Raw genomic sequence first — 24,373 nt, 5'->3', positions numbered from 1 at the left:
TGATAATGACTTCGCCTGTTAAATAAATCAGACAAGTTGGGGTTCGAGTCAGGTCATACCGGTCAGAATATAAATTAAGTTAGATGTGTCATGGGCCGGGATAGGCTTATAAAATATGTAAATAATTTGTATATGTCAAAAAAAATAAACAAAACACTTTACATTCTCTTATCATAATTGTGATTCTAATTCTAATATTATAGAGTATAAAATTCTATGTGAATAAATTATAAAATACTATATCTTATTAAACTTTAATTAAAGAGACAATATATATAGAATAACTTTTTCCTAAAACCTTACTCAAGGAAAATAGAATTTTTCATATTTTACATAATTTTGCATTGGTTATCCACTTATCCAAACCTAACTCAACTATACAGAGGGAATTATGTTTCAATCAATACTATATATTAATTCCAGAAACAAGGGACTTCAATGTAATTAAAGAAAGTGATACAAATTAATTATACTATATAGTTTTAAATCACTAGCACCATGTGATGGACCCGATTAAGGGATCTCAATGCAAATATTATATAGTTTGGGTTAAAATTAAATTATATAGAAGTTTGGCAATTTTCCTAAACATTTGTAAGAAACTAAAATATGGTTAATTTCCTTAAAATAAAATAATTAATTAAGATGATCAATTTCCTTAAAATAAAATAATTAATTAAGATGGTCAATTTCAAGGAGACTAAAAAAAAGAAGATGCTTGATAATTTTCCTAAATATTTATAGAATACTAGAAGATGGTCAATTTTCTTAAAATAAAATAATAAATTAGTATAAACATGCACACTTATGGTATTAATTATTATCATCATAAAATTATATATTAAATTTAAAATCTATGCAATTTTATTAAACTTTATAGTTTATTAGATGTATAGAGATGTTAATTATTTAACATACAAAAATATAATATAAGTAGGTTATAAATACTTCAAGTTAGATTCCATAATATATAATATTGCATAATTCCTTCTATTTGATTTAATGCATATATGTAATATATTATATAAATATATAATCCTCTTAAAATTGCATGCCTAAATAGTAAAAGTAATTTCGTCAGTAAAGAAAAGAATTATAGTAGCATTGGATATAGTTATACAATAGTAATCACTCATTTGAATAGTAAAAGTAACAATATTATCAGCGAGATTAGTGAAAGTGGTAGAAACAACAACGGGAGTAGTGAAATAATCAATATTACTGCGACAATAGAAAAGTAACAATAATTACGGCGGGAGTAGTGAAATTATCAATATTAATGCGGCAGTAGTGACAATAACAATAATTACGGCGGGAGTAGTGAAAGTAACAATGATTACGGGCAAGTAGTGAAATGTTATTACTATTGTTTAATTAATAAGATTAAAATATTAATAGCGGCAGTAGTGAATTTGTCTCAAAATTTATTTCTTCGTAATTTTAGGATATGTCATAGAAAAATATATTATGATAAATTTACGAGTTATGCAACTTTAAGTATTTTTATTTAATGAAAAAAAAAAATTTAACGGTAAGTAGAGGTACCAATACTAGTTAACTATATAGTGGGAATTAATCTGTCTCATAGCCATATGTAAGAGAATCACCCGCGAAAGATATAGGAGGGCCGGAGGGGTAATTTGGAAAGTTTATTTTGAATTTGAAGTATTATGTGTGGACGGACCGCGGACGAATGGCAATTTGGGAAAGACCAACAATAACTTAGAGAGCTTTGGAAGACTCAAGAGTTAAACGAAACTCCATTGTAGAGAAAAAAGAAAGATGGGAAATCCGAAGCAAAAATGGAAAGCAGAAGAAGAAGAAGCTCTTAGGGACGGCATCGCCAAACATGGTGTTGGTAAATGGAAATTCATTCTACAAGATCCTGATTTTCGTATTCTTCTCAAGAATCGTACCAACATCGATCTTAAGGTTACCTATTTTTCTAATCTCGCTTTTTATCGCCCTTTTGATTTTTTTTTTTTTTTTTTTTTTTTTTTTTAATGTTGTTTTACTTCTCTATTTCTTGGGATAACTTGGGTGGACTTATTTAACTTCAACCGGCTGTATTCTAATCTCGTCTCATATACACTTGAGATCATCTTACAGGAGACCTACTGCCGGGACGTCCTTGATAATTTATTTGATTAGGGTGTGGGCATACTGTATACTACTATTTGATTTATTTTTCAATTATGGAGAATAGATGCCCTAGTTTTCATGTATGCGAACATTATAAAGATGCCTAATTTCGTTGTACAAACTTGGCTATAGAGTCTACGATGAAGAAGAATGTTTAATAGCTACCGGTATTGTACTAGAAACAAGTTAGAAAAACAACCCTTCTGGATATAAGCAGAAGAATGTTTAATCCCTGAGGTTAATATTCTACGATGAAGAGAATATGACAAAATGCAAAAGTGGTGGAAGTTGGGTACGTGGCTATAGAGTCTACTGGTGTATGGAACCTGAAAGTTTGATTTTGGTTCAATGGAGAAGATTCGTGGTCTAAGCTTTGTTTGCAATTGAAAATAAAGGACTATTTCTCTAATTGAAGGTAAGTTGACTGCTCAAGATGAGATTTTGGTATGGTGGTAAAGTTTTTCTTCGTAATGTAGCAGTAGAAGTTTGTAGGACCTAAAGATGCGTTTTGATGAGTATATGAGGCGATTCAAGATTTGTTCTTTTGTCGAGTTTTAGAATATATTACTATGGACGACTGACAATGAGAGTGAGAATGAGGTAAGGATGAAATCTTTATGAATCGAGTTGATCCTCTTTATGATTAGCAATGTGAACAACTTGCTTTGTTAAGCCATCAATTGAATGTGGTGTCATGTTAAATGAGAAGCTATTTATCATGCATCAAGCAAATTAGCCTCCCCTTTCACCGAGTGAATTGTCTTAGTTTGGGTAGTTGGGTAGAGTAGAAAGGTAGCGAGAAGTCTATATTGGAGCTGAGTAGAAAGCTAGGGGTTAAAGAGATACTCCCTCCACACAAAAGTGTTCCTCTCTTTTATCTAATATATGTGAGTAGTATTTTATTGAAATGGGAAGAACATAGGTGTGTGGAGGGAGTACTATATTCTAGAAAGTAAAGTGAGACTAAGGTATGTTTACTCTCTGCCGTTTTGAGAAGGGATGTGACGTTCGGGAATGACAAGTTAAAAGTTCTAAACCATTGTATTTGACAAAACAATGATTTATGCTCTTTTTACTTGGATAGTTGTCAAATAATTTCTTAATGATTTAACAATTTTCTCTTATAGTATCTATGTTGTTTTAAAGGACACTTGCTATTCTTTCGGTTTTGAGTATGATGGAATAGTGCAAAGTGGCTCACTATATTGTGTACAGTTCTTTATTTCCGAACTCGTTGATACAAATCGTGTCACAATTTTCATCGTTTAGTTCTTCCAGAAACAACCTTTTTTTTTTCAAAGTGGTTAGGCTTTGTACGTACGTTCAACTTCTTAGTTCCCATACCTCGCCATACAATGGAGCTTTTGAGGTAATGAGGTAATGATATTGTTGGAATATGCTATGTTGCTCGGACTCGGTGAGAAGTATCCGACACGGGTACGTGTCCAAGTGTCGAATTCGTCTATTTTTATGAAAAAATTCATGGTTTTGGTCTAAAATGAAGTGTCCGAGTGTCCTACCCATGTCCGAGTGTCCAGTGTCTGACACGGGTACGCGATGTCATATTGAAGAGTCCGAGCAACATAGGGAATATGGGCTATGCGGAGTAACAAATTGAACACGAGTTTCCAAGTGGAAGTGAATTTCCACAACCAAACGAGTGGAACTCGCTTTCATTAAGTAAAATCAATAATCGGGTTGAGCTGATTGCATTTTCGTTTGGGGCTACACATTTTTCAAAATCTTTTGTTTTCTATGTTACTTGAGACATGATTACAACTATCTGACACAATTGCATGTCCGAGGGTTAGACTCGACTGTTGGGTGATGAATCAACCGATTTTGGCTTCAAAGAAAATGTTCAAGTGTTTCGTACCAATATCCGAGTGTCCAAGTGTCGTACACAGGGATATATGAAGAGTTAGTTGTAATAACATAGTTTACAATTGCATCCTGTTAGTGTGAGTCATTTATTTATACTACATGATGTTGTACGAGGAGTCTCTATCTTTAATAAGAAGATGGGACTAGTGATTGCCTATGCTCATGTACATTTGTGTTTTATTAGCACCGGTGTTAGACACTGAAGCCCGTACAAAACTGCACTTCATTATTTAGCAAAGTGAAAAAAATGATATACATTAAGGTTTGTATCATATAATAACGTGAAAGTTGTAATTAACCCTTTAACATTGTTCAATGTATAATTAATCCCCTTAAATCTAAATGCATTTTTGCCTAGGATATAGAAACTAAAAAGAGAGAGGGATTGCGCATGACTTTTGTTGATTGTCACCGCACAGTTCGTAGTCAACACAAATTGTTGGAAACTTAATAGAGTTCGTGGGTCGGTGGTACTTTAATGAGTAATGAGGCCACAAAAGTATTTGATTCCATATTCCCATCATATGTTGTACTTATCAACCAAAAATGACCATCTAAGTGTATTATGTTCGCTTTATGTATAACCTTTGCACAATTAAGCAAATTATTGTATTTTAACTAATTAACCTATCTTTTTTTCTTTCGTCATCGAAAAAAAGTGTCCTTTGTCTTTGACTGTTTTGAAGTCATGAGTAAGGTTCAAGCAAGTAATACCTTTTTTTCCCCAAAGCAACTGTCTAATACGTGCTTGTTTAAATGCCACATCAAAATTGGTGCATGCAAGCTGAAACTTTTAATTGGTTGTTTTCTCCAAGTTACTCGGATTGACACATCGGCTTGCTTATCTCCGAAGTCGCCACCTGGCCTTTTTGGTTCTTCATTCACTATATAGAATGATTGAATGATTATTTATGGTCACGTGTTATGTTGCATACTCAGGACAAATACCGGAACATGGTTGCTGCAGTTCAGGGTACTAGTACCAGAACTAGAACTCCAAAGCCCAAAGTGACGCAAGATGCTCCTGCTACTCCTGCTCCTCTTGTTAACATTCAGCCTTCTCCGGTAATTCCTATTGCACGCGAACCAGTTTTCAACCATGTCAAGGAGGAAGCTGTTACATCCATTTCCGATGCTTTAAATGGTTCGAGGTAATACTGAATACCTCTAATGTACCTGTCTGTCACCATTTCCTTTGCTGGTCATGAAGGGTTTGCTGATCATGAAGGGATGGGAAAGTAAAAATGCATGATACTGATTTGCTATCAGAGAAATGAGTAGTGCCTTGTTGGACTAGTATTACCTGAGAGACCTGGTATGTTTAAATTTAAGACAATGAAGGTAGGGACTTAGGGGCAGTTGTGTTCAAGATATACTCTTCAGTAGATGAGGAAACCAAAGCACTAAAAAGTGTTAACAGAAATACATTGCTTCTGTGACATTTGCGGAGGCTGTATGTCTCTCATTCTATCCAAGTTTCCTTCTTCACTGATTTACCATCAGTTTTTAACCTGGTTTCTGTGAAATTGTTGCAACTTTTAGTTTGTGGGTTGGCGGAGGGGATGACTGGTGAAAAAGGAATAAAAAGTGGGTATGAAAGGGTGTAGTTATAGTGTCTCTTACGTGAAGTATGATAATTCTTTATTTTTATTTTTTTGGAAAATTGTGCTGGGCAAAATATTTCATTTAGGTTTCTCTCATATTATTGTTGAAGTGGCTTTCTGGTTGCCAGTTCCAGGCACTTACTGGGTATATGACTTCAATTTTTTGCAACTTTTATGCATGCCTACGTAATGAGCTATTGTTCTGATATCTTTTCCGAGTTTCAGAATGCACAATGTTGCGATTATACCAACAAGAAATTAAAGGCAATGCACTTGTTTAACCATTGTTTGTTTGCAAAGTCTTTTATAACCTTGTTCTTCTGTATGCTTTTTAAGCTACCTGATTCTCACTTCTTGATAGGTGCAATACTGACACAATCGAAATGATCTTTGAAGCCCTTTCAGCAGCCAAAGAGCAGAAAGGAATGGATATTGGCTCCATTGTTAGCTATATTGAGGTCTGAACAATCTATTTTCTTTTGTTTTTAATTTAATTCTTTGATCAGTATACTTACTTCTTTGTAAATGTGCAAACCGTGGTTTTAACTTCTGAGGTGGGGGTGGGAGGAACCATCTTCATTTTGTCCTGAAAGGATCACCTTATGCTTTTGACATTAACCCATAAAATCTCATTGCTCACCTCAACTTACCCTGCCCTATGGTAAATCATAACAACATTACCCAAGTGTCTGTGGTAAAATAATCTTTACCCAAACTTCCAAATGATACCCCTCAACTATTCTGAGATTTGGTACATACTTACATGCCAATGTATCTGGTAATTGTAGTGTTGTACTTGTAGAATTTTTCCTCATCTAAAATTTCTGGTTTGTGAACGTGAATGTAAGACATATACCCCAAAGACACTAAAGTAACTTTAATTTGGATATTATGCGTACTGTAAACAAAATCAATCTGATTATGATAAACTGATGATGCATCATGAATTGCTGTTGATGTAATATAATATTCCGTATGTATCTTCTGTTTTTTCCCTAGCTCTTGGCGCCTTGGCGGTGCCCTTTCATGGTCTTGATTTTTTATATTCCATCGAGTATCAGTTAATCAGTTTTGACACTAATTTATTTACATCGGAAAGATGTAATTTCTAACAATCTGAATCTATATTTTGGATTTCCAATTTCCCTGGTTTTCTCCATTCCATAAGATTTGTAATGTTTGCTTTTGAAATGGAGTTTTAGGTAGAGCAAAACAAATGGGCTTATTTCACACTCCACCCCCCTAAAACTCAGCCCTCTTCCCAGAGTCCGACCAGCCACAACACCTTCGACCACCCTGTCCTAGTGCCCTGTGTAGGAAAAGAAGATTACTGAAAAGGGCGGGAATATAAATAAAAAAGAAATCGAGCCACTGTGTCGTGAAATAAAATCATTGATGAGACATAAAATCATCTTGGACTCCGGTACAATCGGTATGTGGTGGTTACCCCCAGGTCACACAGGTATCACGAGTGAGAGTCTCATGACACATTACTCTCCTAGGCTGTGTACACAACCAGGGTTACCGGATTCGTAATACGCTCGATACAAATTCGTAATACGAATTCCCGATTCGCTCTATTTTGCGTATCTGATTCGTTGAGCGTATTATAATAACATAATTCGCTAGTACATGTCGATTCACTTAATGTACTAAACGACTAAAATAAAAAATAATTTTAGAAAAATACTTAATTAATGATGAAGAAATTACTGTATAAAAAGACTTTGGAAAAGAAAAAGCGTAAAACTAACTAATGAACTAGGAGTAATTGAACTTTCCACCAATCTATAGCATATCAAGGGCTATATTTATTACCTAGAAAAGGCACAAAGGAATATTGATTAAATAATGAACCCAGGAAAACCATTCAATTCATGTTAAGATCCTCAAACGTCAAAGTGTCAAACCATTCAACTCATCTTCTATCACACAAATGGTGACCATACAACTTCATCTTCTTCGTTCATCCCAACTCAATATCCCTTTGAATCCTTTCCACCATCAAAACCTAAGAAATCCCATAAGCTAAATCTACTAATTTCTTGTCAAAATCAGTATTTGTTGGACTAAAACATCAAAATGTTGTCCTCTGATTTCAAAATAATTGGTAAGTATCCTGCTATCCTTCACTTTTTTCTTCGCATTTCATTATTTTAGCAAAGTATTTCGATTCACTCCTTTTGGGTGAATTTGTAACGAATTGGGCTGTATCGATTCGTTAACGGATCACGAATCGATACGATCGTATCGATTCGCGATTCACTGGGGGTTGGAGCGAATCCGGTAATCCTGTACACAACCATAGAGAGCTGGAAATAGTAATAAATGTCCAGAACACAACAGAGAGAGTATGGTATGTAAGATATGAAGAGATGCTTTTATGATAGTGAACCTTTATGGCTGACCCTCATTCTTAAGAATAAGGGAGAATGAAGGCAATAGTCCGACGGAGAAAAATCAGGACTTCATAATCACAGAAAATAATGGCATATCTTGGAATTCAACGAGCTTGAACAGTTAGGTGGGGAAAGAGTGATAGATTCGTCATATACCAAGGGCACAGTTGTAACTTTGACTGCTCAATTTTTTGTTAAATAGGAAATGACGAAATGTAACCAATCAAATGGGTGGAATGAAGGGAACACCTAGTATTCCTCTATGCTCAACTTTCTGCTCCTTGTAATCTGTTGTACGTCTCTGAAACTAATAAATTTGTATCGTATGTGTGTCTCATTGTTATTTATCATAGATCTGATGACAGTGAATTCAAAATTTCTTAGCTGATCTTTTATTGCATCGACTAGTGCTTGAATTGTTTTCATTTGTTCCACGAGCAGTTTATAAATATCGTTCTCGTTCTCGTTGTCGTTTTGTGCAGCAACGGATTGAGATTGAAGCTCCACAAAATTTCAGGAAACAAACAGGGGCAAGGCTGAGAAGACTTGTTCAACAAGGAAGAATCGAAAAGGTACCTCTTTGGATTTAGCGTATATAATGTGTTGTCATCCTTCAATGCAGTTCTCGACGCAATTTTCATCTTGGGTCATTCGGAAACAGCCTCTTTGTGTTGCTAACACAAGGGTAAGGCTGCGTACATCCAACCCTCCCTTACCCCGCAATTTGCGAGAGCCATTGAGGCACTGGGGTAATGTTGTTGTTGTAATGTGTTGTCATCCTCTGTTGGCCTTTCTGTTCTATTGTCCCGACTTCTGTGGTTTCAACCTACATTATCAGTTGACGTCTCTATATTTCGTACTTTTTTAGTCCTTGCTCATTTGCTTTGGTTTCTTCTACTTTCAAAATTACACGTTATGTAAGAAAAATAATACACTATACGAAAGTAGAGAGGAGAAGTAGGTATGCCACTTGCATGTGAGAGAAGTGCAAGACTAGAAAGAGAAGGTGAAATAAATCAAAGAAGAGGAGGGAGTATATTTTAAGGGAAAACAAAGCCGGAAACTGTTTGATATGGAGAAAGTTTATGCCGTCCTCTATTTAGTGTAATACTGTGTTACTCGGACTCGGGTACGCCTTATCTAATCTGATACGTATCCGCGTATCTGATGCGCCAATCTCAGATTAACCTGGACACGGTCAATAGCGTATCTTGACCAATTGTTTGGACACCGATACGATACTTCAATTAAATAATAAAATTATTAAAAAAATATATATAAAAAAAAGCTATATGATAAATTGATTATATTAATATGATAAACTTTTTCTCCAAAATGTTTATCAGTCCACAGTGTTGTTTTTGCAAAAACTTTCTAACAACATTAAAACCATCTTAGCTCCAAGAGTAACAGACTAAACTTATTAGAGAATATATTATCAACATAATCCTAATAATATATTCTCTAATAAAACTCTAAACTTCTAAAGATCAAACAAAATCCATAAAAATCATCATGGCACTTGCAAACAGCAGCTTCATTACTTCATGCTTCATCTCTTTCAACTCCAACAGTCCAGCTTCATGCTTCATTTCCTGCCCCCTCCACATGACCATGCCGTCCTCTATTTAGTGTAATACTGTAATATTTGTTCTGGTGGGCTACTTAGCTACTAGAGTTGTGTTAACTAATTTTTATACCACCTCCATCTCATTTCTATGGTCTCCTTATGTGGTCATGATTTCCATCATTAACCATATAGTTTCCCAATATACTGTATTTAGACAGAGTGTGAAAGTTGGAACGTTTTTTCTTTTATGCCTAAAATTAAAAGAAATTAGTGTTTAGGCGATCTACTCAAAGTATTGTAGCCAATGGGCAATAGCGGATTCAGGAAAAATATTTTTATGGGGTCCTTTTAAATCTGAGAAAATAGAGCTGACCCGAGTTATTCCCAACCTAATCTGAACATTACGTCATCATCATAAGTTGACTTGCTTTAAAATGACCGACCAAAAATTAACCCAAAATGATCATAAAGAGCTTGTTTGAACCCGAAATCCTTGGTTATGAATCGAAATGACCTAAATCAGATTCTCCCCACACGCAAAATTTAACAACATACTTCGTAGAACTCATATTGACTTGGTTCCAATTTATGTTAGATTGCCGAATGAGAAAAATAAATACTCGAAGCAACATAATAAAATGAGCTTTATACTCCATACAACATACAGTTGAACACAATACGTAACACAACTAATTAGAATATCGTAATTTCAACTGGTAAAGGTACAAATCCAATTAAAACTTAACTGTGATAAGTTATGCAATTAGGACATCAAAATATCAAATTATTTTCAATACAATATACTCTCTAACTTGTTATCTTGATTTAATGACAATTTTATTTGACAGTAAACAAAGAGGAACAAAAAGGAACAAAAAGAGACCATTGTTTTATCTTAAACAATTCTTCCATAGTTAGTTCAGACATCGAACATAAAAATTCTAGCCTTTCTTTAGCATGTGGTTTATAACAAATCTTCATTACACTTTGTTAGAACTTGTTTTTTTTTTGTTCTCTTAGTGACTGGAGACTGGAGAGAGATATTTCCATATTTTCAAAAGAGCCAAAGACTAGTCATTCTTTGGTTCAGAATTATGATGGAATAAATCAAAATGGCTCACTAAAGTGAGTGCGCTTCTTTCTCTTGTGAATTAGCGGTCCTTCGATGCACTTCTCGACCCAATTTTTCATTTTGGGTCATTCAGAAACCTCCTCTTTGTGTTGCTAACACAAAGGTAAGGTCGGTCGTGTACATCCGACCTCCCCTTACCCCGCAATTTGCAGGAGCCATAGGAGCCATTGAGACACTGGGGTAATGTTGTTGTTGTTGTTGTAGTGAGAGGAGAGAGAGAGATGATATTGGGTGTGCTACTCTTTATCTTTATGGGCTCCTTATGATAACAAGTGGAAAGTGAATGTATATTTCTTAGAACTTAGGGGAGTCCTAGGACCCCATAGTCTACACCGTGAATCCGCCACTACTAATGGCTCCACGTAGGATTGAGTTTTATTTTGTCTGCTTTGGGAGTAAAGCTGCTCCCTCAACAAGCGGCTTTAGTGGTACTGGAAAATATTTTTTTAAGAGATAATTGAAAATATGGCCAAAGCTTCGCTGTCAATGAGCGGCTTGTGTACAAAAGCAATATCCCTTTGACGAAATATCTAAAAGACATCCTACATGGTTTAACGGTTAGGAATTAACCTTCAATGCGGGAGGAGCAAAGTTCGAGACTCCTAGGCGACATAATCTTGGCCTTTTTTTTGGGAATACAATGTAAAAAGATGTGCACTTACAAAGTTTGTTTCAAAAAGGCATCTCGTGGGATTCGAAACTGCAACTCTCGTCTGCCGAGGGAATTGTATTGAATTATAACAGCTAGACCACTCTCCTTTCAGTGACATGTTGGTAGACTGAAAATGCATTTATCCGTGTCATTCTTTAATGATTCCACGCAAAACAGCTGTTTGAAACGACTTGACTTGACTTTTTTTCCCCCTTCTACTCTAATACTTTAAAGCCACTCCTTGAGAGAGCGATTTTACAACCGAGGCGGACACAACAACAGACCGGACGTGGACTCATTGATTACAAATACTTTGAGAACAACCCCTAAACATTAATTTCTTAATTTTCAGCATTTAAAAGAAGAATCGTTCGTAAAAGCTGTCTTGTTTGTTTTATCAAAACAATCGTTTTAATATTTTTACTACCAGTTTATCACTAAAAAAAAGATGTAACAAGCGTATATTGTGAAAATATATACTCCTTTTGTCCTAGTCAATTCTTCACGTATTCCATTTATGTGTGTGAGGAATTCTTTACATTTCCTTAGTAAGTACTCCGTATGTTTTACTTTGTTATATTACCAGTAATCTTCGCAAAACTCATTTGCAACTGGGCCGTTAAAAGTAGAAGAGCGAAAGCGAGGGTAACTTTTATTAGTGCATTTGTTCCATTCCTTGTATTTTGTGCAAAAAGCAAATGTAAAATCACTGGGACGGAGGGAGTATATGTCAACAGCTCAAGCTGATATCATTTGACCACCATTTGCGAAGGGATGGAGAGTATAACTGAGAGTATACACAGAATATGATCGTTGCGATAGAGCTTGATATAGAATAAAGTATCTGAAGTTCGTACCCTGTAATTTGCAGGTAGAAAGCTGCTACAGGTTAAAGAACACTTCATTGGCGGAAACCAACCCACGTACCCAAAAAGACATGTGGTCCCGGCTGCCATTGATCCCGGTCCATGTAAAGATGGGAGAGTCATTAGAAGAAGCAGCAAAAACAGCAGCTTACAAAGTGGCTGAAGCCGAAGAAAAAACATATTTTGCTGTTCTGTGTGTTAGGGAAGCTGAGAGACTGTCAAGGTTGCAAGAGGAAGCCGACTCCGTGTTGCAATTGGCACAAGAGCTCTATGATGGATGTAAATCTTAAAATTAAAGATCTCTTCTTTTATTTCTTTTCCTCACTTCTGCAATATCTCATGCAATATATTTTCTTTCGACAGGTCGTAGTAACAACGTTCTCCTTGTCGCCTAATGGTAAAGCTAGGGTTATATTTCGAAGTATATAGTTTATACATTTACAGCTAGTATTGTTAAGGAATCAAGCGAGAAATTTTAGTGGCCAATCTGCACAGGGCATAATATCTATACAACTACTTGTTGAAGAACAGGAACTTGAACCACATGACTTCATTCGGGCTGGGCTGGCTCAGTTGTGTGCACAGATGCTTGTTTTATTACGGCGTACTCCGTATCATTTTCTATGGATAACTAGCTATCAGTTGGCTCATGAATCAGTTGTATTTGAAAATTTTTCGGTAGATTGATGTAGACAGTAGAGATAGTTCTGTTTTACTGTTGAGTTTTGAAACTCATTTTACAAGGCAAGGATCTGTTTTTTTTTTTGTTGAAGTAAAGAGGCGCAAAGGCTATTAATTGTATTTATTTCTTTGGAACCATTTTGTAAAGATGTCCACACACTTGGGAATATTGAGGGGTAATAATTGGAACTTTAATTTGCGATGAAAACAAAGATTATTTGTGTGAATTTTCACTTGAAAATACAACCGATTTTGAATTTAAACTTTATGTCCCAGCAATTCATCGCAGAACAAAAAAGATCATGAAAATCAATCACTAAATTTGGGACATTGTTCTTAAAACATTTTAATGTAATGAGTTTTAAGTACGGAGAAGTGATATATTCCAATCCGAGTAGAGTTGGAAGTTGTTTGTGCCGTGTCTTGCTTTGTGCCGGCCGTTGTGGTTGGAGGAGAAATTGGCACAGCCCACGCACAGAAGGTGGGCGTCATGCTGTGTTGTGCTGTTGAAACGGAAATGGTGGCCCATGCGCAACCCACAACTTATAACGTTTCATGTCGTGCTTGGGCGTGCCTAAGTAATTCCCCCACTTCAGCCTTATTTCTTTGTATTTTGTGCGTGCTCAAACGTGCAATGCTCAGTTGGGTTGTACCGTTGTTTCTCAAACTTCCGCGTATGACGTGATGTGCTGTGCTAGGCCATGCCAATTCCGTGTCGTGCTAAACTGGGCCATGGCAAGTGCCTCACTTCCATCTCTAAATCTGAGTGATCCGATTCTCTGGAGATAGTAATGAGGGCTCGTAACACTCTATCTACCAAACACTTCCTTAGTTACCCAGAGTCATAGAGGTGACAGGCGAAAGAAAGCTGAAAACATTTGGCAAATTCAGACAAGAGTGAGAAGCTAATAAGAAACATGTTAATGGACGTTCGAAACTGGGATGAAGACGCATACAGAGAGAGTATCCTTAATGATAGAGAATCCCATTGCCGTACTGTTTTCCGATCAATCTTCGCCCCTTCCTTAAACCCTAACACTAACCCCGACATCATCGTTACCGCCTCTAGCGACGGCACCGTCGCCTCCTACTCTCTCTCCTCCGCCATCTCCCACCTCGTACGCCGCTTCTTAATTACTATTTTCCATTGCCATAATTGCTCTTTTTTAATTCATTTTTTTCTTTATTATCACACTTTGTTTGTTTCTTGTCAGGAAAAGAGCTGCACAAATCCTACTCCTCGACAGTGAGTTACTTCCTTCCCGTCTTTTTCGCTATAATCTTTCTGTTCATTTTTCTTGCATTTATCTACCATTAGCGTTGTTGTATCATGTTGCAATTTTATAAAATCGATTCTGATTTACAGTGTATGTCTGTAAGCTTTAACCTTAAAAAATCGAACAGGAAGATTGTAGTGAAACAGATGGAGAGCAATTTGAAAATGTTCATGTTGTGTGTGATGTGTTTTTGTATGTTGATTGAAATATTGGAGTGCCAAATTAATGTTAGTTTGCTTCCGTCTTTTTCACTGTAATCTGTGTGTTTGATTTGTTTAATATTTTTAAGGCTACATTTTCTCTATCTTTTTGATTTTATATACGAGTGCATCTTTATATCTTGCTACATTTTTCAATATCGTAGCATATATATCTATGGTCGAAGTTTGTGAAATTTAGTAAGAAGATTATATTGGAAAAAAGGATTATATTGAAAAAGACTAGGTACTATTCAATAATGTTGATGTTGGTTCTCATTTATTTGGTGATTTTTGCATGTTGATTGGGAATGTTAGAGTGTTAGAAGCTGAACCTAGGTGGTTTTTGCAAGCACACCAAGGTCCTGCATATGATGTGAAGTTTTATGGCGAGGGGCCGGATTCCTTGTTGCTTAGGTTCGTCTCTTTGGCATACACCTCTTTCTTTCTCTCTCTCTCTCTCTCTTTTTTCTTTTCTTTTTCTTTTTTTTTTTTTTTTTTTTGCGCTTTGGATGGTAATGTTTGTGTTTTAATTATAGGGTAACATCAATAAATCAACAAAAATAGAATATTAATGACCAAAATGTCCATTGTTTATACATGTCATCGGTGTTGCAATTGCTGATATTGGTAGTTGAATAACTTGTGCGATGCTCCTAATTTAATACAATAAGCAGTCTCCTACGAATATCACATATGATTGTTGCTTATGGTTAGGTTATCGGCATTTGCTTGGGTCTTGTTACTCTTGTATTTGTTTTTTCACAGTTCTAAACAAGTCTGTGTTTGGGGTTATGGGGCAAAATGTGAACCTCATCGAACACCAGCAAATCTTGGATAAAAAGGCAAATTAGCCATATGGCTGGAGATCTTAGACGATTTCATTGATAATGATGAGGGAGAAGTTATCTAGCTTTAGTTAGTTATGTCAAAGGTATGTAAAAGTTGTGCTTCTTACACGTTGAAATGAAAACCAGTATGGCTAAATGAGCAAGTAGGGAACTTGTTGCTTCTTATGGGCTATGGCTATGAGAACCTAAAACTTTGAACTGTGTTTCTAAGCATTATTAAGTGTTAGCATGGTTCCTTAAATAACAAGACAAAGTTTGCTTTGCTTCCCCATGGAAACTTCCGTTTAGTTCTGTTTCACAAATGTGTGCAATTCATTTAGTTAATGATAAAGTTTAATATAGCTCTGGAGTTCTTGTTATATTAATTAATATGCCTTGAAATTGAATATGCAGTTGTGGAGATGATGGCCAGGTTCGAGGGTGGAAGTGGAAGGAGCTTGAAGAATCTGAGACGCCAATACATGAACAAGGTGACTGCACTTACCTTTCGATAAACAATTCTTTTCATTGCTGTTTTTACAAATTAGTAATAGTTCTAAACCTAAGCTTATGATTTGGCTCCCCCTATGTTAGTTTACTCGTGAGTTTTCCACTATTTTTTTTTTTAAAATTTGATTTAAACCGTCATTAAAGTTTTTTTGAACGATTTTTTAAAATAATGCTCAAAAATAAAGTATTTATTGTTTTAGGTCGGTTTTGAAAGTATTTGTCAAAATGGTGTCCACGTAGGCTCGGATTTGCAAAACCTGAAATACGGAGTAAACACGCCATTGGTAATGGCGGGTCTATTGAAATAGACACGCCATTTGGAAGGGCATGTCTTTTGATACTCATAAATACAAACATACGCATCACCCCTACCCCTTTTTCCTTTCTTTCAATATTTGTCAACCTCCACTCTTCTTCAATACACACCGTCCTACTCATGGTGTTCGATGCCGCCTCTTTTGCCTTCTTCCAATTCTACCTTCAACCACTCACTGTCACCGCAATCGAGCCATCATGGCCCCGCCCCTAAATCAACCTTAACCACTAACGCATGTTCTCCTCTTGCTATTTTCGGATCACCAGATTCGATATCAAGCACCAATCGATGTCAATCACCATTTCAAATCACCATCACTCTAGTAATTACTCCCTCCGTCCCATTCATTTGTTTACCTTTTTATTTCTTTGAGAGGGGTATTTTAATAAAAAGTAAACAAATGACTTGGACGGAGGGAGTATTATTTAACTCTTTTGGTAATGCTTAATTAAACTTTTGGTTCCAGTTGTCGACTCTTCTACTCAATTAGTAGTTGTCATTGTGTTACAACTTGGTTATCTTTCAGCCGCTCGGTGTTTTGCTTAAGCTTTTGGTGCTCCTAGTCTTTCGTCGTCGTCGGTTGTTGATGTCTAAAATTTTTGGTGTTTGCCATCTCCATGTATTCCTTGTACTGTTTGCCCAAGTATCTTTTGTTGGTGTACTATCATCACATCATGCTGCTACCTTTATTCAGTGAGTATTATTCCTCCATGCATTTACCATTCGAGTAATACTCGTGTCTGTTGGATTTTTGAAAAGGTGTGGTATTTTGGTTTGTGGAAGTTGACAGTAGACGGAGGTACGAAGTGGAGGATGATGGTTGCCATGGTACTTTGATTTGTGGCCGGGATCAACTGTTGGTACTGAGGGAGTAATGGTGGGATCAATTGTTGGTTGATTTGTGGCGGTGGAACTTTGATTTGTGAAAACAATGATTGATTTGGGCAAGTTGTTTGAGATTGAGAGGATAGGGATCAGAATGGTTGACTTGCGACTTTATAGTACATAGTTTGTACTGTGTATAATTGAAATTTCAGAATTCATGAGCCACGCCACTATCAATGGCATGTCTCCTTCAGTATAGCCGCAATTTCATGTGGCGTGTTTTGACTTATAGTCTCTTTTGATACTGACTTTTTTAGTAAGCCACTGCCAATGGCGTGTTTACTCCGTGTTTCAGGTTTCGAAAACCCGAGCCTACGTGGACACCATTTTGACAAATATTTTCAAGAACAACCCAAAACGATAAATACTTTATTTTTGAGCATCATTTTAAAAAATCGTTCAGTGTTTTTAAGCATTTATGCTGATTTCTTTGATGGATTCGCAGGTCTGCATGTAAATTCAGTTGTTCAGTTCATGAATCCTCAGCACAGGTTTGTTAATGTGCTCTCAAAATTTTGAGCCTTATTGTTTCCGTGGTTGTGTTTGACTGAACCTAGTTGGGTTAGCTCATATCCTTCTCTTTCAACTTAAAGTCAATTAGCTTTCTGAAGAGACATTTCTTTTCTTTATGATGCAAGTCTTTTTCTCTCCTCTTATTGATATGTAAATATATTTGTGACTAGGGATGACAAAGGATAGAATCTGTTTAGGGTCCTGTAGGATCCAAGCCCGGATCCTCATACCTCTAATAGTGGATCCACATCCAGTATAGATCCAGTTGATGTGGATTTGATCATTATGCACATGGATATAGATCCATCGTGGATTCCTTTAGTAATTTAGGATATCACTATTATTAAATATTAACATATTATTTTTTGGGATTTTTTCGACTAAAGGGCATGTTTGGTTGAGGGGTTTTGGAGGGAAAAGGAGAGAAGGGGGGAGGGAGGGATACATAATCTCTTGTTTGGATAACAAATGGGATAAGAGGGAAATGGAGGGGGAGGGATTTAAGAAGGATCCATTTTCCCTTCTTCAAGCCTAATCAAAATTCTTCCAACAAAGTTGAGATTTAGAGGGGAAACTCCCTGCCTCCATTTGCCCTCCCCTTCCCATCCCTCCTTTTCCCTCCCCTCCACCCCCCTCCCCTCGATTTCCCTCCACTTTTGCTATGCAAATACCCCCTTAAGATATTATTTAAATATTAAAATTAAAGTTCAAAAATATCTGGTAGAGTCTCATGAAATTACAATCAAGGATATATGAAATTCATAACATTGATTATGAAAATAAGAAAAGTTGGGATATTTTTTTACATTAACTGAATTTAAACTCTAATTTTAAAGAAAATAATGATAAAAAGTAGACCCAAGGATAGGATCTTGATCATAGTTTTAAATATCAGCGGTGACATTAGTACACGGCCAGGTTATAAAGGCTTGGAGATATTGACCACATTTAGCTAGATTAGCCCACGACAACCAAGGCCGCAACCGCGACTGAATCCGAGATTTAATATTATGATCTTGATCTCCTCAAAAGGATCCAGGTCCAATTCTGACCCTACACCTATGGATCTAGATCCGGGTCAATGTATTAAGATCCAGATCCAATTCATGGGATCTGGATCCAAGCATCTGGACTCGATGCAAGATCCATTGTTATCACTAGCTGTGATCCTGTGACTTTGACTGTTATTTTAGTCTGAACTGCTAAACTCTTATCTGTTCCTGAATTTTATAATGAGTAACTCTTGATATGCTTGACAACTATGGGACTAATCTATTATCTTGTCCCAGGGGACCTTGGTCTGCCATGTCTCCAGTTCCCGAGAATAATGCAATTGCCGTTGACTCCAAGGTTCATGATTACTTTGTTCTTTGTGTATTCTAAATGGTTACACGATTTTGAGCATCTTGTTATTGAAAATTTTGAGGCGTTAGAGTCTAATCCTTATAAGATCTTCATCTCTCGGGATATGGTTTGTTGCCATTGGTTATTTGGGCATCACTGTCTATTATGGCTGGTCGTCTAATAAGAGCCAAGATAGTTTGCAGACTACAAAGTTGACATTAGAGAAATGCAATCCATGCTTACAGCAGATTTGAACTACATTAGATCTAAATATGCACTGTAAACTTGAAATATTTGTGATCAGAGCATGCTTTTCAGTCTCCATTACATTCTATGACTTGTTTTAGCTGGCTATATTATATGTAAAGCAGCCAAGTGACAATGTCGAGAAAATAGATGGCTATGAGCTATGCATGCCATTATAATTTAAGAAAGTTGTAACAAAAAACTAATCAGCGAGATACTGATAGCTTCTCTTCCATGTTGGTGGCCTATCCCAAGCCGCCGAGGTTCGTCTCTCAAAGAAAAATCTATTTAATTTGGATCAATATGGATTTACAAGTGTCAACAGCTTTCATTCCTTCTTTGCATTCAAACACCTTTTAAGAATGGAAAAAAGTATTTCATCTGCAAACATTTCATATAGGGGATAATTATTTCCTAAATAAGCCACAGTAGCTTGCTGCTTGCTGTCATTCTACTCCCTGCAAAACAATTGTTCACTTGTGAACCAGTAGAATTATATTCAAGCTTTTTGACTGTCCAGAAATATGCTTCAATTCAACTTAATATAACAAGCTGTTTTTTCATTTCTCAAAAATCAGAGAGGATCAGTATTTGTGGCTGCTGGGGACTCTTGTGCATACTGTTGGGATGTGGTATGTATCACATATTTTTGCACATATGAAAATGTTCATTCTTCTGTGTACAACTATTGAAGTAAAAGCACTCCATTTCTGTAGTTGGATTTTAATTAGAGAGCATTAGTTTTCCAGAAATGAAGAGGTCTACTCCTTTTTTCAATGTATGAATATGATTCTGAATATTATTATGATGTATGGGATTCTCAGGAGACAAGTAAAGTTAAGATGGTTTATAAGGGCCATTCAGACTATCTGCATTGTATTTTTGCTCGCAGATCCAGCAATCAGGTTAGGCCTACTGTCATCCTACACTGCTACTCTTTGTCCCTAGATGTGTTATTTGGTAGTCTTTCTTTTCTGTCGTATGTACAACGCTAATTTGCAGCTCACATTGACTTTGTTGGGTTTCAGATCATAACTGGTTCAGAAGACGGAACAGCAAGAATATGGGGTAAAAATCTTCTTTATTGTTCACTCATGCTGCAATGTATTGACCACACAGATGTAGGTCTATGTTACTCAGACTCGCTATTTTGTGATAAAGTCTCGTGTCTTTTTGGTGTAAAATGAAGTGTCAATGGGTCGGAAGGAGTACCATGTGATAGACTAATCGCATACACGTTGACAAAGTGAATTGTTTAGTAGCGTCAGTGTGGATTTCTCTTACGCTCTTAAATCTCAAAGTTGATAATTGATATTAATGATTCATGATGACTTGTGAGGAACTGTAGTAACTGAGTTTATTTTTCCACTAGACTGCGGGAGTGGAAAGTGCATTCAGGTTATACATCCTGCTCGAGATAACAGTCTAAAGGAAGTCTCCAGTGTTAGCTGCATTGCTCTTGATGCAAGTGAAAGTTGGCTGGTAAACTTTCAAATTGCTATGACTTACTGTAAATCATTATGCTTGAATTTCAGCTTTTGTGTATCGCCTTATTTTGATTGGATATCACTGTTTAGAACTTCTTATTAGTAATCTGCGACACTATCCTTTTGGCTTTGGAGTTTTATTGATTAAAGTAAAATGACTCGCTAAACCTCCTGTGCTTATATTTTAAAGTAGGAGTCAGTCGAGTCAATTTTTATCACGAGTCAATCATTATAGTCTCTCTGCGTTTTCAACTTATTGGACGTATTATATGATTGCTATATGCGACTCACTCCAATGCCGTATCTATTTCTCAAGTCAGACTTTTACCTTTGTTCTTACTCCTGCAGGCATGTGGTAGTGGGCATAATTTGTTTGTGTGGAATCTACTGGCTTCAGCACAAATTTCGAGAATCTCAGCTCCCACATCTTGCCAAGATATAGTTTTTGATGACAATAATGTAAGCCTGTTTCCGTGTATAGTTCTTTACCTTGCATTGAACAATTTGACTTGCAACATAACCCACATCAAATTATAAGTATTGGGCAACTTATATTATTGCTGTACTTGAATATCTGCTGCGTTGAAGTTCTAAGCGCACCCATTTTCAGCACTGATAAGAAAAACTTGATTGATTGATCTCTGGAATATCTAATCTTGGTACCATTTTGATCGAGTTCTTTGGGATTGGTGATTTCTGTAGCTGTAGGGGTTTCAGTGATTGATAGGCAGATAAGCTAGTTTCTCTTGTTTCTTTTGGGGGTTTAGATTTTTGTTGATCCTACCCATACCAGTGTCTTAAATTAGCATCTGGCAGAGGATGGATTGATAACTAGGTGAATCTCTATACCTGTTAAGAGTCATTGTGAAGCCAATGAGACCATTAAGACTCCCTCAGGTTATTTCATTTCTTAAGCTTTGTGTTTGTGGGAGAAACCAAGAAAATATTTAAATCATGATGGGGCGTCCTTGCTTGTCATACATCACCGTCTTCCCAAGGTTCAGAATCTAAAGAATTGACCTAAAATAGAATGTGGTAAGAAATAAAAGCACTGGACTTTGGAGGAAGTAGTAGTTTGGTACATGATGAAATAAAAGCACTTTATGTAGGATTGAAAGCCTTCGGCATGTGTGGGATTGAATGTCTCCACTTTGTGTTTTTAATGATCTTGAAGATATTCAGATGGATTCTGATTCTATCATCTATCTATAAAAAACAAAGAATAATGATTCATTGTGAACTCGTTGTCAGTCTGTAATTCTTCCACCTTAGAGCTTTAACTCTTTATATATTAAGCGATTTTGGTGGTAGACAAGCACAAGCACTGGTACTCATCTGTTTTCTATCTTGTCCTTGGGATTTTTACGAATCTGTTTTATACTACCTGATGGAGCTTGTTCTTGCTGCAGGGATCAACTAATTTAAACTATCATACATTTTAGCGTCCTGGTGTTGCACATTGTGATTGTGTAGCCATTCAAAAAAATGTCGCTGTCATCATTCTGTTATTCTTATGTTTTGTTTAACTTCTTTTAGTTCATTATTGATTTGGCAGATTTTATTAGTTGGAGCTTCACCAATACTTAGTCGAATGGACATGAGTGGCAAGATTCTATCTCAAATAAAATGTGCCCCTGAGTCAGCATTTTCTGTTTCATTGCATCAGCCGGGTGTAAGATCTGTTGTCCTCTTGCATTTTTCTCCATTACTTCAAATTCAGCTTCGTCTTTCGATTTCCAGTGGAGCCAAAAACTCGGCCCCTTGGCTTAGGCATATCATGGAATAAAGCGAAAGGGTTGATTTAATTGCCTCTACTTCTTGTTTATAAAGCTGGTCAATGCAATTCTCGTTCCAGTTTTCATTATGGGTCTTCCGAACAATCGAACATAGTCTGTTATGTTTTAGAAATAGAGGTAAAGATGCGTACATAGCACTCCCCTACCTCGCTAGAAACAGGAGCCTTGGAGACATTGAAGTAATGCTTTTAATGTAGTTAAATTTCAACTTCAGTAGTTCAGTTCCTAAGTACTCTTGTAAGAGTTACATTGACCATAAAGAACTTGCTTTCAAATGCTCCTTTCTTGGATTGCTTGGCTCTTGATGATACTACAACTTGTAAGGACAATTGTCGTACTCCCTGCAACGGCTTGGCCCAAGAAATAAAAATGGCCAATTATATTTTAGGCGAATGTGTTATATCTTGCCTTATGTTATTCTATTATCAATCTATAATAGGCTACCTAATTTCATTTCACCATCTTTTACTAGACATTTGGGAAGTACTTGTGGATCGCTCAAGGCTGAGTAACATTTATTAAAAACCTGAAGACACGCTCTTTATTTTTTTAATTACTGTTGTCATTTTGAATTTTTATTTAGCAGTTGAACTAAGAGGGCAATTCTGAACTTATTCTGTGAGTTTGGAAGGGAAACAGTTGACTGCAGCCTTTGTGGTCTGCGTGTTCTACTTCTGCATGCTAGAGCCTCTTTCATATACAGTATCCCCCATATTATTTATGTTTGCTTTGGATAGCTTTTTTTTTTTCTCTAAATACAAGAGGGCGAAAAAATCGCAAATTAATTCCCCATCACTCTAAACATGTCTAAAAAAGAAACCTAAGGCATTTGAAACTAAAATGGAACACGTAATCTATTTGTGAGGACAAGTTTCCAAGTGAAACCATTTTACCAAATCTTCTGATTGTTCTTCCTTGTGCAGATTGTTGCAGTTGCAGGATATGGAGGTCTAGTTGACGTGATATCACAGTTTGGTAGCCACTTGTGCACATTTCATTGCACATAACTATGGTACTCTTGTGCGACACTCTCTCGTCCCACTTATCGGTTTGGCTTTTGCTTTTGGCACAAAGACCAAGGAGACGGAGTGAAGTTCAAGCCTACCCTTTACACTTCTATCTCGCCAGATGATAATCCCTACTAGTACACTCCGCTGCCAAGCTGCACACCCCCTGCTCCCTGCTCAGTATCACAACACTTGGATGGTGTGGTAATTTATCAAGGCCAAGTTTTCCCAAATCGAATGGTAAACAAATGGCCCAGGCATCCCAAAATCGAATGGTAAGAAGATGACCTAGACATTCCAAAATGGAATTAGTAAACACATTAGTGCGACAGAGGGGATACATGTTTGTGTTGTACCTACATATTTGTTTTTAGCATCAAATCCTTTTAAGAGAAGCATGCGTGATTAGTTTGTACCAGTGATATCAAGATGGCAGTTTCACATCTTCTGGAAATAGTATAGTTACTTCATAATTTGCTTACATGTGAGTTGTGTGGGATGGAATTATCAAAATCAGCCAAGCTTGTAAAATGACCGAATTGAGGACGGTTTCTGCCTTTTGAAGCTACTGCTGTTTTATTAGACTGGTGGCTTAGGAAGTACAATTAATTTTGGGTTATTCTATATGGTGACTCTCAACTTTTTTAGATTATACTTTCTCCATTCAACTCCACTCTACCTATCTCTATTTTCTACACTATTCACAAGTGCACATTCATTCTCGATTTTCTCTCAATACATAAGTGAATATATTCGTGTGGGATTTGTTTGATTCGTCTTTACGAGTACATTAAAAATATCTAACTTCTATAATTTAGGGTCACGTTAATTACAATTAATGGACTTCAGGGTTACCATTTTGTTTTTCTAATTTGCAGGATTACCATGTGGAATTTGAAAAAGTTGGGGGTCATCATATAGAAAAACCATTAATTTTTGTTGATGGAAAATTTAGGAGCGTTCTGGAGCCATTTCTTGGGCTTGGGCAATCTATGTGCGTTCTGGAGATCAGCATGAGTCTAAGCTGCTGACTTG

At 36.4% G+C, this 24,373-nt stretch overlaps 2 protein-coding genes across 2 annotated transcripts; both read left to right on the top strand.

Annotated features, from left to right (window-relative positions):
* The first annotated feature begins 1,636 nt into the window (after nt 1-1,636).
* On the top strand, nt 1,637-13,011 carry LOC141605752 (telomere repeat-binding factor 4-like). The gene is made up of 6 exons (XM_074424637.1): nt 1,637-1,932; nt 4,966-5,177; nt 5,992-6,088; nt 8,512-8,601; nt 12,255-12,528; nt 12,613-13,011. The coding sequence occupies exons 1-6, from the start codon at nt 1,783-1,785 to the stop codon at nt 12,642-12,644; spliced, it is 855 nt and encodes a 284-aa protein (XP_074280738.1). The 5' UTR covers nt 1,637-1,782; the 3' UTR covers nt 12,645-13,011.
* LOC141605751 (THO complex subunit 6) lies at nt 12,613-23,920 on the top strand. The gene is made up of 13 exons (XM_074424636.1): nt 12,613-14,048; nt 14,145-14,176; nt 14,723-14,821; nt 15,649-15,725; nt 17,391-17,436; nt 18,748-18,808; nt 19,627-19,680; nt 19,873-19,953; nt 20,077-20,116; nt 20,421-20,530; nt 20,884-20,994; nt 22,091-22,207; nt 23,255-23,920. Exons 1-13 carry the CDS (start codon nt 13,848-13,850, stop codon nt 23,336-23,338), a joined length of 1,113 nt encoding a protein of 370 aa, XP_074280737.1. The 5' UTR covers nt 12,613-13,847; the 3' UTR covers nt 23,339-23,920.
* The last annotated feature ends 453 nt before the right edge of the window (nt 23,921-24,373 follow it).

The sequence above is a fragment of the Silene latifolia genome, chromosome 10 (genome assembly GCF_048544455.1).
Source record: "Silene latifolia isolate original U9 population chromosome 10, ASM4854445v1, whole genome shotgun sequence".
In the NCBI taxonomy this organism is placed as follows: Eukaryota; Viridiplantae; Streptophyta; class Magnoliopsida; order Caryophyllales; family Caryophyllaceae; genus Silene; species Silene latifolia.
Note: the sequence above shows the minus strand (reverse complement) of the source record. Positions and strands in the feature narration are given on the sequence as shown.